Source organism: Topomyia yanbarensis, chromosome 3 (genome assembly GCF_030247195.1).
Source record: "Topomyia yanbarensis strain Yona2022 chromosome 3, ASM3024719v1, whole genome shotgun sequence".
Classification (NCBI taxonomy): Eukaryota; Metazoa; Arthropoda; class Insecta; order Diptera; family Culicidae; genus Topomyia; species Topomyia yanbarensis.
The window spans coordinates 424,342,012-424,360,368 of NC_080672.1; the positions used below are offsets into that span (position 1 = coordinate 424,342,012).

The 18,357-nt window shown below is 42.8% G+C and overlaps 1 protein-coding gene across 2 annotated transcripts; it reads left to right on the plus strand.

The window, feature by feature from the left end:
• Nucleotides 1-1,001: 1,001 nt before the first annotated feature.
• On the plus strand, nt 1,002-4,713 carry LOC131690062 (protein phosphatase inhibitor 2). Of its 2 annotated transcripts, none has more exons than XM_058975538.1 (4): nt 1,002-1,300; nt 1,563-1,726; nt 1,792-1,959; nt 2,203-4,713. In XM_058975538.1, the coding sequence occupies exons 2-4, from the start codon at nt 1,617-1,619 to the stop codon at nt 2,561-2,563; spliced, it is 639 nt and encodes a 212-aa protein (XP_058831521.1). In that variant the 5' UTR covers nt 1,002-1,300; nt 1,563-1,616; the 3' UTR covers nt 2,564-4,713. The 2 variants fall into 2 exon arrangements, with proteins under 2 accessions (XP_058831521.1, XP_058831522.1); XM_058975539.1 differs by having other exon boundaries at nt 1,003-1,300; nt 1,795-1,959.
• Nucleotides 4,714-18,357: the final 13,644 nt, after the last annotated feature.

Consider the following 18,357-nt stretch of genomic DNA (forward strand, 5'->3'; position numbering starts at 1 on the left):
TAAGTGGGAATATCGATTGTGTGCACTAAGAATCGGTTTTGAAATCAAAAATTTCGCTAAGTGATTGTGATGCCAAAGCTTGCATGCATACTTCAACATTAAAAGTTGAAAGTTTTTCGCACCATGATTTTGTTTTTAAGTGGTAAAGGATAGGCTAATATTTAAAGTAAAGTATCTGATTGCGACGGTTGACTATTAAGTTATAGTTTTTATTCAGAATATATTCTGTGAGAATTTTTGTTTTTGAGTGGTCCTTTTATTCGATCATTCAGTAAGTCTAGCCAGAAAATCAGAGGAAATTATGGCTTACTTCTAATTAGAATCGGTTGTATCATCTGGGCCGGAATACTAACTAGAGCCAGCCAGAATTTTCTGGCTGGAGTTACTGGGGGGAGTGCGTTTTGGGAAATACTAGGTTTGTTCCAGTACACGGAAGTCACTCCGGAGTAAACAGGGGCAAAAAATCTTTGCTCCTTTTTACTCCGGTTTGCTACTAGAAGAAGAAAAAAGAATAAGAGAGTACAGGAACGATTTTCTCCGGAGTACTTCCAGTTTCTCCTGGTACTGGAACAGACCTACTATACGTTATTTACAAGGGGGAGATTAGAATTTTGTGACAAAATGCTACGTCGGGAGAGGAAGGGGTCAATATTTTGGGCTTCTCAGTGGGCAGTAAAACATATTCAAAATCTCTCTCTCTTTTCTAAATTCCAAATTCACTGTACCACTTTTCAGCTATGTGCGGAATTACGCGCTCATATAATTCACATCAGCACATGTGTGAAAATGTTTATGCGTTTGTTTTTATTTCGTTTGCCCTCGAGTGTTTCCCATAAAGTAATAACTCGATAAACGCTAGATTATTTCGAGATAAACGTATAATGAATATAATTTAAATCTTTGCAGATTTTTCCGGAAAGTAGCATTACCGGGAGCGGAATCCTTCGTTGAACTTAGCCCACCGAGCTGTCAGAAAAGTATCGAAAAAATATCGTCGCAAAAATTGCCGACTTCCCAAAAGCGAGACCGAGAGTTTTGCTCCGCACAGGTGAAAGCAAAGGAAAACCTTCAGCAGAAAGCAGTGAAAGTTGGTGAAGAATATAAATTTCCTGTTACGTTTTTCCTGCAGTCGAAAGAAGTGCAAATTTTCTCGATCCTAACCACCATCGAACAGGCGAAACGGATTTCCGGCCATTGTTGCCTGCAGAGGAGCGAACGAACGCAAAAACCCAGCGCTTGTAAGGGTGCCCCGTGTTTGGTGCAACGCACGAAGGCCGCAAAAGGAGCCAGTTTTTCTTTGGTGAGATTCACAAAATGACAACCACTGTTCGTTATCATAATGGTTGTGTGTATTGTGACATTGAGCTTGAAATATGTTGCACAATAATAACAAAGTACTGAGTTTAGTTTGGTTTCCGGATTTTTGTTTCGATATGTGCAGTGTGAGGGCGGTAACGTGTTCTGACTCAATGTGTATTTTAATAAGAATTTGTTCTGAAATCATCGACATAGGTGTGTATACTGGTTTCTGATTATGCATTGTCGGCTTTTGTTTTTTACAGTAAACAGTTTGGAAGAAATCCGTCAAAATTAACTCAGATTCGAGAGTGCGTAAAATGTCCCTCAACACGGACTCGCCGGATGCGAAAAAGCCTTGCAAAGGCATTTTGAAGTCATCCAGCAGTTTCGATAAACACACGACGCATCAATCGGGTGCCGCTTCCGTGTAAGATTCGGACGTTTGGTTTGACGGGTCTTGCTTTGGTGTAAATAATGTCTTTCTACTTCTAGCAGTAGTCATCGGAAAAGCGCCAAATTCGATGAGCTGAATGTTTTGCAGACGTATCATCCCGCGGATAAGGACTACGGCCACATGAAGGTGGATGAACCGAAGACCCCGTACAATTATGCCGAACAACATGAGATTGATCAGCTGGATGCTGAGCTGCTGGCGGAAAAGTAAGTATTTTTATGTCTATCAATACATAGAAACTAGTCACTTTTTTCGTTACTGAAGAGTGACCGTACGTACTGACTGACGTAAGTGTATGGGAATACGCTAAGTATATAGTTAGATGGCGATGTTACTGTGTTGATGCTTGCCAAACAGCTGGAGTGCCTGTAGTTGACCTTCAGTTCAAGAAAAAAGTGCTTACAATTGATTAGCGTAAAACGGCGAATGAGATTATCAACTCTTTTTAGGCTTCGCGTGGCAGCCGACCGCACTGATGGCGCTTCCGACGATGACGACGAATCTTCCGAAGAGGAAGAACAGCTTACCGAGGAGCAGAAAAAGAAAAAAATTGAATTTGAACGTCGCCGGAAAGCACACTACAATGAGTTCGAGGCTATCAAACTGGCCAGAAAGCTGATCGAGGAGGAGCACGAAGATGACGACGATGACGATGATGATGATGCGTCACTATCACAGGCATCGGCCCTGGGTAGCACTAAAATCACCGACGGGCAGCAGATGGAGGTGGAGGACGAAATCGACCGGAAGAACGGCGTGGGAACAAGCAGACCACATATGGCAGGTATTGACGCAGCCGATAAGGTTTAGGAGCTAATCTTCCATTCTGTGTGGGGGGGAAAATCGTGGGGAAAAGTTGGTCTCGATCTAATACGCTTGTTTTAGGGCTTTGAGCGTACAGACAAATAATATATTTATGTATACAATTTGGAACAACATGAAAAATTGCGATCAAATTTTGGGTAAATTTTCTATGCACATTCAATCATTTTCATTTGCATTTATTTTATAGAGACAAATAGAAAAACTCAACTAACGGATTTTTTGATACTATTTTTCCTTTCTCTTTCTTTTCCTTTGTTTTATGTTTTGTGCACAAAAAAATAACCTAACATTGTAAGTGATTTGCGTGTTATCCCCAAATTGCGAGGCGGATTGTGAATCCAGTTTGGGTGAAACACGGCAGGTCACTCGGAAGTCAGTTATATCTTCTATATTGATCATTTCGGTCGTTTTAACTATGTTTTCCATGTTTTGTGTAAGATTTGTGTTTCATCTGTTCTAATATCGAGTTCCGGTTGTGTTGTCCATCAATTGTGAGGTGAACTAACAACCGAAATTGAGCGTAATTGTTCGAGATTTTGATTTGTTCTAGTTTTCAACGACAGCGAACAAATCTAGGTTGAAAAAAGAAGATTTCGGGTTGAGGTAGTCTTGATTCTATCAGAAACTTAATTGAAAATTAAGGCCAACCTGTAGAAACCTCATTTTAACAATAATAATGATACGCTTCACGAACAGTTGCTATATTTTATATTAAATCTGTTTCTTCCATCTGATTTGCTGTCCAGTTGTTTCTCCCCAGTCACGAATCTTAGTAGGAAGATTTCATTAAGCTTTTGGTTTACGATAGGTTTTAAGCAAAACGAAACTACAGAATAGTTCCTTCTGAAATTATTGTTATGCTACATATAATTACAGTTGAGTTGTAAGCCCCACTCTAAGAGACCCGGGATCATGTAATCATTCGGAATGATAAATGCGGATTCTACACTCCAAATGTCAACCCACCTTTCCCATTTTACCAACTTTATCCGCTTACAATTGTTGCTTAACTATGCTGTTGTAGAGCGTGTAGATTATACATTTCTCAGTTGGAACAGATTTAAGTTGCGATTCAGCAAACTACGTTCTCGTATAGTTGATCTTGCAGGTAGTGCAGACATTTACCAAAACCGCAGACACACAGTCAGCCAAACAACGTTTAAACAAATGATAGTTGATGCAACTGAATAACACAACAACAAGAAAGCGAAGCAATCCAAAAACAATTTACTAATGCGCTGTAACGTAATATAGAAAGTGTTTATATTCATTAGAAAATCCAAGCAAGTCGTATATTATTAGCTATAGAATATGAATGAAGTAAACTAAGTATAAGCAAACCAGCATCAAAATAAAAATTTTAAAAAAGCATTTTGAACCTTCAGCGTCTATTGATGAACCCGAAAGCAAGTAATCAAAATTAGAGAAAAAATCATTAGAAGAATGCCAACCTCTATTGCAGCAGAAAAAGTTAAAAAAAATGCTTTTAATTGTGGAAAAAAAGTCAAGTAAAAATAAATCTATCAAGAACTGCCTATTCGGAAGTAGATACAAATCCGAACTTATCAGAAAATAAAAGCAAATGCATTATCGTCGTAGCTGTGCTTTATAATGCCAATAGAAGAACAGAAGGATTTGTGACAAAACTGACAGTGTGAGATTTTTTCCCCTATAAATAACAAAAAACAAACAAACTTGTGAGTTAGAACAGAGACAAACAGAATGGAATAGAAGGTAGAGTTTTAACGTTAACTAATTTATTACACTTTTCTAGTTCTATTTTTGTGTAATGGTATAAGCAGAAGTAAAAGGCATATATATTTTACTTTTTAACGTCTATTGAAAAACTGGTTAGATGCCGAGGCGAGCAGTTATATGATATAGGACTGTATTTTAGGGCCTTCTAGTTTTCGTCAGTAAGCAGTCTTTTCTCACTGACGGAACCAGTGAGGGAATGATACACTGAGTTGAGGGTGAAAAAATATATATATTATAACAGAACCGATAGTGAATACTTGCTAACCGAAAAAAAAAATTGTGAGATATTTGATTATTACAGATAACAAATAATGGTTATAAACTAGAGGAATCCTAACTATCGAATATTGAGGAATAAACTTTATGATGATGTAAAATGATGTTGTATTCTGTTAAATGTTACAACCTCTTGTATAAGATATCAAAGCGCTATGCAAACACGGGGTGACTTCTGTTTTGATGAACAATTGTCAGCAGTTTTATGGTATGTCGGAAAGAACCATAGACAGATGATGGTTGATTTATTGATTATTTATTTCTTTTTTTTCAGGCAACCACGCGGGTCATTCCTCGGAAAAGTAATGTACATTTAAAAACGAACAAAACTTTATAAATGAACGAAAATCATAAAAAGGCCGCAATCGACCCCAATAATGATATCTTAACCTAAACACTCTTAACAAAATCATAATCTTGGACCTATTCACAATAAAGGAAAAATGTGTCACACGATTAAAAATGCGTTGTAATTCCGTAAAGGCCGCATTCGCTGTTTCGTTTCGCGATGCACGACCAACAACATATGAGACGTGTTGCATGAAATTGAGTTTAGAATCTATTATCACTCAAAGATCCTTCACGGAACACTCTCGAGGAATAAGCAATCCTGATAAATTATAGTCGAAATTGACAGATTCTCTTTTCCTACAAAAGGTGATAGCTGAACATTTAGCGGGATTTAGGATCATACGATTATCGATACACCATTCGCCGAACACATCTAATTGTTTCTGCAAGACGTATGCGTCTGCCAAAGTCTTACAGATTCGGACGGATGCATCGTGTATTGGGACGCCGGGCGGTCTTCCTCGAGCCGGCAGGGGTTCCACCAGACGATTTAGTAGTACGGCTCAGATGCGGATCGGCGACACACCGCGTTGCGCGTCTGATGTTGTACTGTAGGTCTCGTGGTTGTTGGGTCATTCCGCAGATATGTTTTGTGTCGTCTTGGAGTCGCATCAAACCATCGTTGGACATATAGTGGAGATCGCGGCTTGCCAGTACATTTCCTATCAGGACATTGTCCGAAGGGAATCCAATAGTTGAGATCTGGCAGAACAGTACTCGGCACAAGCCCAGACAATATGTTCAATATCGTGATAACCGTTGCCATAGGTGCAGATACCGCTATTTGCGAGTCCAGTACGTCGAAGATGAGCGTCCAGCGTGTAGTGATTGGCTATGAACCGAGACATCACACGAATGAAATCCCGACCCACATCCATCCCCCTGAACCAAGGTTTCGACGATACCTTAGGGATTATCCAATGTAGCCACCTTTTTAGTTCCCCATAGCTCCATGAAGTTTGCCAACTTTTGAGGGTTCTCTGATGAGTAATACTGGAAAATTCGCTGAAGCAAATTGGTCTTTCATATATGTCACCTTCTGTAGCGCCCGCCTTAGCTAAATAATCCGCTTCTTCATTACATGGAATGGAGCAATGCAAGGGAGCCCAAACTAAGGTTATCTTGTACGATCTTACAGACAAAGCACGCAGGCGCTCCCAGATTTTCCCCAGAAAATATGGAATGTGCTTTCTAGGTTTCATTGAACGGAGAGCCTCGATTGAGCTGAGGCTATCCGAGACAATAAAGTAATGATCGGTGGGTAAAGTATCAATGATCTCAAGGGTATACTGAATAGCAGCAAGTTCTGCGACGTAAACTGAAGCAGGATCATTGAGTTTGAATGAGGCGGTGAGGTTTTGATTGAATATACCGAAGCCAGTGGAGCCGTCGAGGCTTGACCCGTCGGTGTAAAACATCTTGTTGCAGTCGACTTCTCGAAATTTACTATGAAAGATGCTTGGGATCATTTGCGGACGTGTGTGATCCGGGATTACACAAATCTTGTCCTTCATGGATGTGTCGACGGATACAGTTGAATCACAAGCAGAGGGAGATTGACACGATTGGGATAATACGAAGAAGGATTGATAACGGGTTCAAGATATTGCATCGGATGAGCAATTGATATGAGAGGTCCCAAAATCGGCGGAAGAACGCCCGCCAGCACTTCGAGACTCATCGTATGTGTCGAGTGCATGTAACCCAAAGCAATACGCAAACAACAATATTGGATTCGCTCTAGTTTGATGAAATGTATGTTTGCAGCGGAGCGGAAACAGAAACTCCCGTACTCCATCACCGACAATGTCGTTGTTTGGTACAGCCTGATCAGGCCTCCTGGGTGGGCACCCCACCATGTTCCGGTTATTGTACGGAGAAAGTTGATCCTTTGTTGGCACTTCTGTTTCAGATACCTAATGTGACATCCCCAGGTTCCTTTAGAGTCGAACCAGACCCCGAGATATTTGAAAGTTGAAACCTGAGCAATAGTTTGACCCATTAATTGAAGCTGCAGTTGCGCTGGTTCACGCTTCCTTGAAAATATACGACTAGCTCAGTTTTCTCCGTGGAGAACTCGATACTCAGCTGGATGGCCCAAGCAGACAAATTGTTCAAGGTATTTTGCAGTGGTCCTTGCAGATCGACGGTTTTGGGACCTGTAACAGAGACCACACCGATATCTGCAAGCTACCTTGGCGTGCAGGAATTGACAAGACATTCGTCAATGTCATTCACGTAAAAGTTGTAGAGAAGAGGGCTTAGACATGATCCTTGATAGCATGCATGTGTTTTTCATACAGCAAGTTTAGCAAAAAGTTGTTTAGCAAGAATTTTGATAGAAACTGAATCAAAAGCCTCCATATTATCTAGGAAAATTGATGCCATCTGCTCTTTGCTAGCATAAGCCATTTGAATTTCTGTTGAGAGCAATGCAAGACTATTGTTCGTCCCTTTGCCTTTGCGGAATCCAAATTGTGTATCTGACAGTAAGCCATTTGTTTCGACCCAATTATCGAGGCGAAACAAGATCATTTTTTCGAATAACTTCCGGATACAGGACAGCATTGCAATCGGACGATACGAATTGTAGTCGGAGGCTGGTTTTCCTGGTTTTTGGTTGGCGATGACCCTCACCTGTCTCCAGTCATGTGGGACAATGTTACCCTCAAGAAACCTATTAAATAAATTCAACAAGCGTCTTTTGGTAGAGTCTGGCAGATTCTTCAACAAGTTGAATTTGATTCTATCTGGCCCCGGGGCTTTATTGTTACATGATAAGAGAGCAAGTGAGAACTCCACCATCGTAAACGGTGTTTCGTTCGCGGTATTGTAAGGCGACGCGGCGCGGTAGATTTTCTGTTCCGGGGCGGAATCCGGACAAACCTTCTTGGCGAAATCGAATATCCAACGGTTTGAATATTCCACGCTCTCGTTAGTACTGTTTCGGTTTCGCATACGTCGGGCCGTGCCCCAAAGAGTGCTCATCGATGTTTCTCTTGTTAACCCGTCGACAAACCGGCGCCAGTAACTGCGTTTCTTAGCTTTCATTAAATTTTTCATTCGCTTTTCTAATATCGCGTACACTCGATAACTAGCAACTAACCCGTCGTTCCGGAAGGTTTTATACGCGGCAGCTTTCTCCGCGTACACGTCTGAGCACTCTTTGTCCCACCACGGGTTGGGAGAACGTTTTTGGGTGTTCACATCGGGTACTCGTTTCGTCTGAGTTTGAATCGCGCTATCGAGAATCGAGTTGGACAAAAACTTATATTCTTCCTCCGGGGGAAGTATCTGTGTTGAATCGATAGTTTTGGATATCTCAGCAGCGTAGCTCTTCCAATCAATGTTTCGTGTGAGGTCATAGGGAACATTGATTGGTGTCGATGGTCTTGAACCAGTGGTGATTGCAATTACAATTGGTAAGTGGTCACTACCGTGGGGATCAGATATTACCTTCCACTTGCAATCTAACCGTATTGATGTCGAGCATAAAGATATGTGCACTTGCTTGCGCAGGTGGTCTAGGAATCCGTGTCATTTCCCCTGTGTTCAGAATTGTCATATTGAAGTTGTCACAAAGGTCTTGAATTGTCGAAGATCGATTATCGTCGTATAGACAGCCCCACCCCGTACCGTGAGAGTTAAAGTCTCCAAGAAGCAGGCGGGGCGAGGGAAGGTGTTCAATCACGTTGGAGAATCTTCGATATTCCATCATGGCCCTAGGAGGAATGTAAATAGAAGCAATGCAAAGATCTTTGCCTTTGATTGTTGTTTGACAAGCGACAACTTCAATGCCTGGCGCCGAAGGGAGGTTGATTCGATTGAAGGAGTAGCACTTTTTGATCCCTAAAAGTACCCCCTCCCCATATGAGTCTTCTCGATCCAAGCGGATAATGTTAAAATAGTGGAAGTTGAGGTTTATATTAGAAGTTAGCCATGTTTCACATAGGGAAAATGCATCACAATGATTGTAATTTAGCAAGTGTTTTAATGAATCAATTTTGGGGATAATACTTCTGCAGTTCCACTGTAAAACAGTGATCAGATCCCTGATTCCGTCTAATAAGTTAGCCATCGAAGGATACGATCGCTGTAAGGAAAGGCCATTGTTCAGTCAACTGTTTTAAAAATGTTCTTACTGTTGGTAGAATAGCAACCAGCAAGCTTTTCATAGGATCGGTAATGTTGGAAGCTGTGAATATCCAGTCCACAATGTCAGAAAATTTAAGGAATCCCGTTTTAGGTTGAGTTTCTGACTGTAAAATTGGAGCACTTGGGATTTTTGGTGCCCCGGGGAGTGCTGGGAACTCCTGGTTGTATCTCAATTTCCCAAAACCAGGAGGTATTATCTTCGGATTTGTACCAGCACTTCCAGTTGATGAATTATTTTTATTTTGTACCCTTGTTTGGGACAACCTAGGACCCTTACGAGGAAGTTCAGGTGAGTTTTGATTAGGTCTTTTCCTAGAGTTTCCAAGCGGAGCCAAAGAATGCCCCTCGCACGGGTCGTTAGAGGCGTTATCGTCAGTTGGCAAGAGAGCGAATGGGTTTTCGGAGATAAGTGGAACAGCTCTTTTAAGCATTTCTGCGTAAGAGCGTCTGGAGCGATCTTTGGCGGATCGCTTCAGTTTATCCGCGCGAAGTTTGTACGTTGGGCATGTCAAAAGTGCATGCGGATTCTCCCCACAGTAAACACACTTCTCAGCGGGCCTACTGCAAGTATCATCCGCATGGCGTTCCCCACATTTACCGCACCGTTGCTTGTTGCTACAGTAGGTGGCCGTGTGACCTAGCTGCTTGCAATTGGAACAATTCATGACCCGCGGTACAAACAGGCGTACAGGTAGACGAGCTCCTCCCACTTCAACGTAGCTCGGAAGTGCAGATCCGGCGAAGATTACGCGAAACGAGCCTGATGGATAGTAATTACCATCTTCGATGGACTTTGAGTGCAATTGCTTGCACTCCAAAATCTTAACTGATTGAAGGTTAGGGTCCTTAAAGCGGCCAGCCCCATCATTTATCAGATCATCGACAGTTAGACCCGCATCACTTACCACACCGTCGATCTCCACATCACGAGAAGGGATGTAGACGCGATACTCCAGCGTAAAGAGGCTATTGCTATCGATATCATTGGCCTGTTTCAAGTCAGTAACGACTACGCGCAGTTTATCTGACTGAACCTTTTTAATCTCGGTTACGGCCGAGTAACGTTTTGTCAGCTCCCGTGCAACAGTTATGCTGTTTAACGGTTTATTTTTGGGCCGAAAGTATACCACCCAAGGACCAGTGGATCCATCCTGGTAAACCTTGACTCGGGGGGGCTGTGAGACATTGGGGGGAAGTGGATCGACCATAACATTATCTGTCTCAGTATCAGATATACGTTCTTCTTCCCCATAATATTCGTCTTCGGAGGGTGATCCTTCTGTTTGTTCCATTTTGTTGCGGGAGCAACACGCTCGACCGCACTGTTTAACTTAAATCAAAAGCAATATAAAGAGAAAAAAATCGATAAGAAAAGTAAAAAACGAAACACTTCACCAGTTGGTTCCTGACGAGCTGGTAGGTGAATTGATCCTTCGTTTGTTTTATCCGTGACCCGCGTGACCTTCACACAATAGAGCTGATATAGCTCGTCTAAACAAAGCCGTCTTTCAGGCAAGAAAACTGTTTAGTAACTTCACTGCACTATCTTCACCGATATCGCAGGTAATAATTATCAATCGCGGGACTGTTTATTAGTAATGCTTTACTGCAGCCTCTGCCACAGCAAGCACCTTCGTACTACCGAAAAAACTAAACCACACCGGAGAGAACAAAAAGCACTTGTTTCCCGGTACAAAGTTGGGTTACGAATGAATGGTGTCTTCATGTTGGACTAATAGTTAATCCAACTAAAACATCAATGGTGCTTTTGCAACCAGAGCTCGTTCGTTGCAGCTTTTTGACTCTGAAATTATTGTCTCAGATGAAGTTAAATACGTTGGGGTAATTCTTGACTCAAAACCAAGGGGTGAGTCGCTTAGAACAATGTGTCATACACGCTGCATAATCTACGATAACACGATATAAGATTACGATTCACAGTAATACACGATCGTTTCACTCGCTACCACAATGTGTGGCACAATGAGGCACACTTTTGACAACTCCAAAACTGCCAATAAAGTGTAGTTGAATAATCATAGCAACCATTGCTTTAGTTTTACTGAACACCATGGCACATGCACATTGCGGCACAAGCTACCACGCTGTTTGTTTGTGAGCACAATTCGATTTGTGCTAAGCGACTCACCCCTTGCTCAAAACTAAATTGGTCAGCTCACATCGTTTTCAGAGTCAAATAAGTTTGCATGGCTTTCGGCAAATCTTGGGGACTCAAGCCCAAGTACATTCGATAAATCTACACAACAATTATTGGAAGGGAGAAGCCACCATAATCCAATCACAGTTAAACCTAATACAAATATGTTAATACGGAATGCTCTGACGATTTTTCGTGGACACATTTTGAGTACCCAGGTACACCAGAAGGTACACTGTCAAAGTGACAGGGTACTTTGATGAAATAGTGCTAAAACTGGCTGCACTGCAGAACTTGTTTATTGTTTTCTGACAGTTGGAAACATTTTAGTTTACTGTTATAAAGAAAACTAGCTATATTCGCTATTTCGAGCGCATCTTCTAGGCATAAAAGTATTTCGCGAGTCAAGTAGTAATGAGCTCTTCTTTCACAGCTGTAGTTTTATGGATAATCGGTTACGAACGTCGATGTATGTAGATGTGGAAGCTTAAAAATCCGAAGCTATTCTTCGCTTGTCTGTTCGACATTGTGTTCTCAGCCGCAACTAGTTCGTTACCAAAAGAAAGCTGACTTCTTAACAACTAGGCAAACATTGTACATTGAATCGAAACATCATGCTGCAATCCAGCTTACTGCGTCGCCTAGGTCAAAATTGTAAAATCCATTGCATGCTTTGATCAGGGAGCGTTTCCAGTTTCAATATGATTCAGTAACTTGTACCTGTCAAGGCGAAACATAGCAATTGGGTAGCTTAATTTGTATACACGGTGAGCCAAAAAGTGAAGACGCTTTTGTATGAGATCTTGGCGTATTTAATTTGTATTTGGTTAAACCATCTTGAAAGGAGGGTCTTTATCACTTTTTTGCGTTCACGTTTGGCAAAATGCTTTTTTACACTTGTAAAGAACACTTCGAATTGTCATCCAGCCAAATGATTCGAGTGCGACAAAAGAGATTATTAACTACTAGAGCACTGAGAACTGACATACAAGTCAAGTCTTCAACTTCATATACGTCTCCCAACCTTTGAACGGAACGGATCGTTATATTTCACAGTGGTGTTCGGTGTGTAAATTCAGTGATTCAAGGTCATCCTTTGTTCGTTCGTTAGCTACCATTCTGCTGGTGCCGGCAGTAAATCCAGTACATTGTTTTCGCTGGTGCGGAACAATCGACGTTGTTTACAGATAAGTTTTGCTTTATTTTTTTTTCCTCGTTTCCTTTCTTTCCTTTTCCCTACTTTTACTCTACCTTGTAATCAAATAATAAGACACATTCCCGTTTATATAACGCTCTGCCCTCGTGCTTAAATGGCCGAGGGCGAAATACCATCTGATGTAATCATGGAAGTCCCTGATCCCCCTAATACTCGCATTGCTCCCCGTATAAAGCAGTACCCAGAAGGTTCCTCTGGGCCATGGGTGGTATATTTTCGGACCGGAGAGAAACCGGTTAATATATTAAAACTTTCTCGAGATCTGACTGCTAATTACCCGGCCGTAACTCAGATAACACGTGTTCGGGCAAACAAGATACGTGTTCTAGTGAGTAATCTCGGCCAGGCAAACGCGATTGCTTGCTGTGAGCGCTTTACGCGGGAATTTAAAGCATACGTGCCTTGTGTGGCCTGTGAAATCGATGGGGTAGTGTCCGAACCGGGCCTGAAATGCGAAGAACTGTTGGAGCACGGGGTTGGCTGCTTTAAGGACCCCTCTCTTGAACAGATTAAGATCTTAGAATGCAAACAATTGTATACCGCAAACACCGAGGGAGGTAAGACTACCTACTCTCTATCAGGCTCGATTCGGGTGACATTCGCCGGGTCCTCTCTTCCCAACTACATCCTCCTTGACAAGGTTCGCCTACCAGTTCGCCTGTTCGTACCGCGGGTCATGAACTGCAGCAATTGCAAGCAGTTGGGCCACACAGCCACATATTGTGGAAATAAGAAACGATGCGGCAAATGCGAAGGAGAGCATGAGGATGACTCTTGCGACAAAGAAACTGAAAAGTGTATTTGCTGCGGGGGCCCTTCACATGCTCTTAAATCATGTCCTGCGTACAAGCAGCGCGGGGATAAAATTAAGCGCTCCCTTAAGGAACGCTCAAGGCGTTCTTATGCAGAAATGCTAAAGAATGCTTCGCCATCTGTCCTGTCCGAAAATCCCTATGCTGGTTTGGCTAACGTTGAGCAAGAATCTGACGACCCACGAGAGGGAACATCTTTGGTTAACCCAGGGGAATCCAGGAAGAGGAGAAATCCAGCCTCCCCTACATTGCCTCGTAAGGGTGCCAAGGTGTCGTCCACTCAGAGTGCGCCATCTACAACCAATAAATTCAACGGAAGTGATGCACAAAAACCGAAGCAATTTGCTCCAGGACTTGGAAATATTAATTCTAACAAGGAGTACCCACCACTTCCAGGGACATCCAAAACCCCAAGTGTCCCCTTTTTTCAAACAGATACTCAGTCCAGTAGCGGACTAATGAAATTTTCTGACATAGTGGACTTAATTTTCACAGCTTTCAATGTTACTGATCCTCTTAAAAGCCTTCTGATACGTTTTCTCCCTATAGTGCAAACATTTTTGAAGCAGTTGACTACTAAATGGCCCCTCCTTGCAGCGATCGTATCCTTCGATGGCTAAGTCATCGAACGAGGTCACCGATTCGATCACTGTTCTACAGTGGAACAGCAGAAGTATCCTCCCGAAAATCGATTCCTTTAAATTTTTACTAAATAGTTTAAAATGTGATGCTTTCGCATTATGTGAAACTTGGTTAACTTCCGATATAAATCTCAACTTCCACGACTTTAATATAATTCGGCTGGATCGAGAAAACCCCTATGGAGGAGTACTTTTGGGGATCAAAAAGTGCTATTCTTTCAACCGAATTAACCTCCCTTCGACACCAGGCATTGAAATTGTCGCTTGTCAAGTTTTAATCAAAGGTAAAGACCTCTGCATTGCTTCCATCTACATTCCTCCTAGAGCCTCGGTAGGGCACCGAACGCTTTGTAATATCACGGAATCCTTACCGGCACCGCGGCTAGTTCTGGGAGACTTTAACTCGCACGGTACGGTATGGGGCTGTCTTCATGATGATAATAGATCAACATTAATCCAAGATCTTTGCGATAATTTCAACATGACCATCTTAAACACGGGAGAAATGACGCGGATCCCTACACCACCAGCACGCGCAAGCGCGTTGGATTTGTCGCTTTGCTCGACATCGCTACAGTTAGATTGCATGTGGAAGGTGATCCCTGATCCCCACGGTAGCGATCATTTGCCTATCGTGATTTCAATTGCTAACGGTTCAAGACCATCGGAAACAATCAATGTCTCGTATGACCTCACACGGAACATTGATTGGAAGAGTTACGCGACCGCGATATCCGTTAAAATCGAATCCACTCAAGAACTTCCTCCGGAGGAAGAGTACAGGTTTTTGGCTGGCTTGATTCTCGACAGTGCGAATCAAGCTCAGACTAAACCAGTACCCAGCGCGAATACCCATGGACGGTCTCCCACCCTGTGGTGGGATAAAGAGTGCTCAGAGCTGTACGCGGAAAAGTCCACTGCATATAAGGCCTTCCGGGAAGACGGGTTACCCGCTAGCTATCAACAGTACGCGTCGTTAGAAAGGCGAATGAAGAGTCTAATGAAAGCCAAAAAACGCAGTTATTGGCGCCGGTTCGTCGACGGGTTAACGAGAGAAACAGCGATGAGCACTCTTTGGGGTACGGCTCGACGTATGCGTAACCGTAATAGTACCAACGAGAACGTAGAATATTCAAACCGTTGGATATTCGCTTTCGCCAAGAAGATCTGTCCGGACTCTGTCCCGGTACAGAAAACGTGCCGCGCCGCGTCTCCTCACGATACCGCGAACGAAACATCGTTTTCGATGGTGGAGTTCTCACTTGCTCTCTTATCGTGCAACAATAACGCCCCAGGGTTAGACAGAATTAAATTCAACTTGCTGAAGAATCTGCCTGACACTGCAAAAAGGCGCTTGTTGAATTTATTTAACAAGTTTCTTGAGGGTAACATTGTCCCTTATGAATGGAGGCAAGTGAAGGTCATCGCCATCCAAAAACCAGGAAAACCAGCCTCCGACCACAACTCGTATCGGCCGATTGCAATGCTGTCCTGTATTCGGAAGTTATTCGAGAAAATGATCTTGTATCGCCTCGACAATTGGGTTGAAGCAAATGGCTTACTGTCAGATACACAATTTGGCTTCCGCAAAGGCAAAGGGACGAACGATTGCCTTGCGTTGCTTTCTACAGAAATCCAAATGGCCTATGCTAACAAAGAGCAGATGGCATCAGTCTTCTTGGATATTAAGGGGGCTTTTGACTCAGTTTCTATCAACATTCTGTCAGAGAAGCTGCACCAGCATGGTCTTTCGCCAATTTTAAATAACTTTTTGCTAAACCTGTTGTCTGAAAAGCACATGCACTTTTCGCATGGCGATTTAACAACATCGCGATTTAGCTACATGGGTCTTCCCCAGGGCTCATGTCTAAGTCCCCTGCTCTACAATTTTTACGTGAATGACATTGACGATTGTCTTGCCAATTCATGCACGCTAAGGCAACTTGCAGACGACGGCGTGGTCTCTGTTACAGGGCCCAAAGCTGCCGACTTGCAAGGACCATTACAAAATACCTTGGACAATTTGTCTGCTTGGGCTCTTCAGCTGGGTATTGAGTTCTCCACGGAGAAAACTGAGTTGGTTGTTTTTTCTAGAAAGCGTGAGCCGGCGCAACTCCAGCTTCTATTAATGGGTGCAACGATCAACCAGGTTTTCACATTTAAATATCTCGGGGTCTGGTTCGACTCTAAAGGTACCTGGGGATGTCACATTAGGTATCTGAAACAGAAATGCCAACAAAGGATCAATTTTCTCCGAACAATAACTGGAACATGGTGGGGTGCTCACCCAGGAGACCTGATCAGGTTATACCAAACAACGATATTGTCGGTGATGGAGTACGGGTGTTTCTGTTTCCGCTCCGCTGCGAACATACACTTCATCAAACTGGAGAGAATCCAGTATCGTTGCTTGCGCATTGCCTTGGGTTGCATGCACTCGACCCATACGATGAGTCTCGAAGTGCTGGCGGGCGTTCTTCCGCTAAAAAATCGATTTTGGGAACTCTCATATCGATTGCTCATCCGATGCGACATTCTGAACCCGTTGGTAATTCAAAACTTCGAGAGGCTCGTCGAGCTTAATTCTCAAACCCGTTTTATGTCCTTGTACTTCGACTACATGGCACAGAGCATCAATCCTTCTTCGTACAATCCCAACCGTGTCCGTTTCCTAGATACTTCTGATTCTACTGTATTCTTCGACACATCCATGAAGGAAGAGATTCGTGGAATCCCGGACCATATACGCCCGCAGGTGATCCCCAATATATTTTATAATAAATTCCGAGAAGTCGACTGCGACAAAATGTTTTACACTGACGGATCAAATCTCGATGGGTCCACTGGCTTCGGTATCTTCAACAATACTATCACCGCTTCATTCAAGCTCAATGATCCCGCTTCAGTTTACGTCGCAGAGTTAGCTGCAATTCAGTACACCCTTGGGATCATCGACACTCTGCCCACAGATCACTACTTTATCGTTTCGGACAGCCTCAGCTCTATCGAGGCTCTTCGTGCGGTGAAGCCAAAAAAGCAACTCCCGTATTTTCTGGGGATGATACAGGAGTCCTTGTGTACGTTATCTGAAAAATCTTATCAGATTACCTTTGTTTGGGTTCCCTCTCATTGTTCTATCCCGGGCAATGAAAAGGCCGACTCATTAGCAAAGGCGGGCGCATTAAATGGTGACATATACGAAAGACCAATCTGCTTCAACGAATTTTTTAGTATTTGTCGTCAGAGGACGCTCAACAGTTGGCAAACCTCGTGGAGCAACGGGGAACTTGGACGATGGCTACATTCGATTATCCCAAAGGTATCAACGAAGCCTTGGTTCGGGGGGATGGATGTGGGTCGGGATTTTATTCGCGTAATGTCCCGACTTATGTCCAATCACTACACCATGGATGCGCATTTGCGGCGTATTGGGCTTGCGGAGAGTAGTCTGTGCGCTTGTGACGAGGGCTATCACGACATCGAACACGTTGTCTGGGTATGCGCCGGGTATTGTGACGCCAGGTCTCAGTTAAAGGAATCCCTTCGGGCCCGAGGTAGACCACCCAATGTCCCAGTCCGAGATATGCTGGCAACTCGTGATTTCCCCTATATGTCCCTTATTTATACCTTCATAAAAACGATAAATATCCCAATTTAGCCCCTCTCTTTTATTTCTCGTTTTTAGAGTTTCCTCCTGCCTTGTGGAACCGATCAGCTCCAGAGTGCCACTATGTAACCGCCGTCGCCCTTACCACTACTCCTGCATAGAAGGAAACTGAAGCGAGAGCGACTCGAGTTCCGATGAGTTTTGAAGGATTCCCCGCGTGTCCGAAGAATACCATCCGCCAATCCGGTACTCGACGACTTACTAGACTGAGGCGCAAATTTGTTTCGCTGATCCCCCTCCCCCCCCCCCCCCGTTCGAGCGAAAGTTGCAAGTTTTGCTCTTCTTTCCCTGTCTCTCCCCTGTCCTTGATACAACTGCTGCTACACTGATGCGGAAATAAGCCACCCTCTGAATATCTTGACCAAGCATAAGTTTTAGTTAAAAAATTCAAATTAGTATTCTGTATTCCTAGTTTTAAGATAGCTATAATTTTTACTCTTTATTGAAACTCTTGTCCTCCATCTTGTAAATAGAATTGAATCCCTAGTTTTAAGATTTCTGTGAAGTTTCTCATAAATATTTGTTCCCCCTTTTGTGTACTAAACTATATTGTTAGTTTTAAGATAACCGTAAAATATTTCGTAAAATACTATTACTCCCCCTCTTGTATATCAAAGTGAATCCCTTGTTTTAAATTTTTTCATAAAAAAATCTTTTGGCCCTCTCTTGTATATTGAATCTTATTTCTAGTCTTAAGATAGCTGTAAACTTTTTTTTCCTTTGTAAAAAAAATATTTCAACATTG

Bases quoted from the DNA above. Each gene is read 5' to 3' on its own strand.
- LOC131690062 (XM_058975538.1), top strand. From the start codon at position 1,617: ATGTCCCTCAACACGGACTCGCCGGATGCGAAAAAGCCTTGCAAAGGC. The intron at 1,727-1,791 runs GTAAGATTCGGA...TTCTACTTCTAG, and splicing joins CAATCGGGTGCCGCTTCCGT to CAGTAGTCATCGGAAAAGCG. The intron at 1,960-2,202 runs GTAAGTATTTTT...AACTCTTTTTAG, and splicing joins GCTGAGCTGCTGGCGGAAAA to GCTTCGCGTGGCAGCCGACC.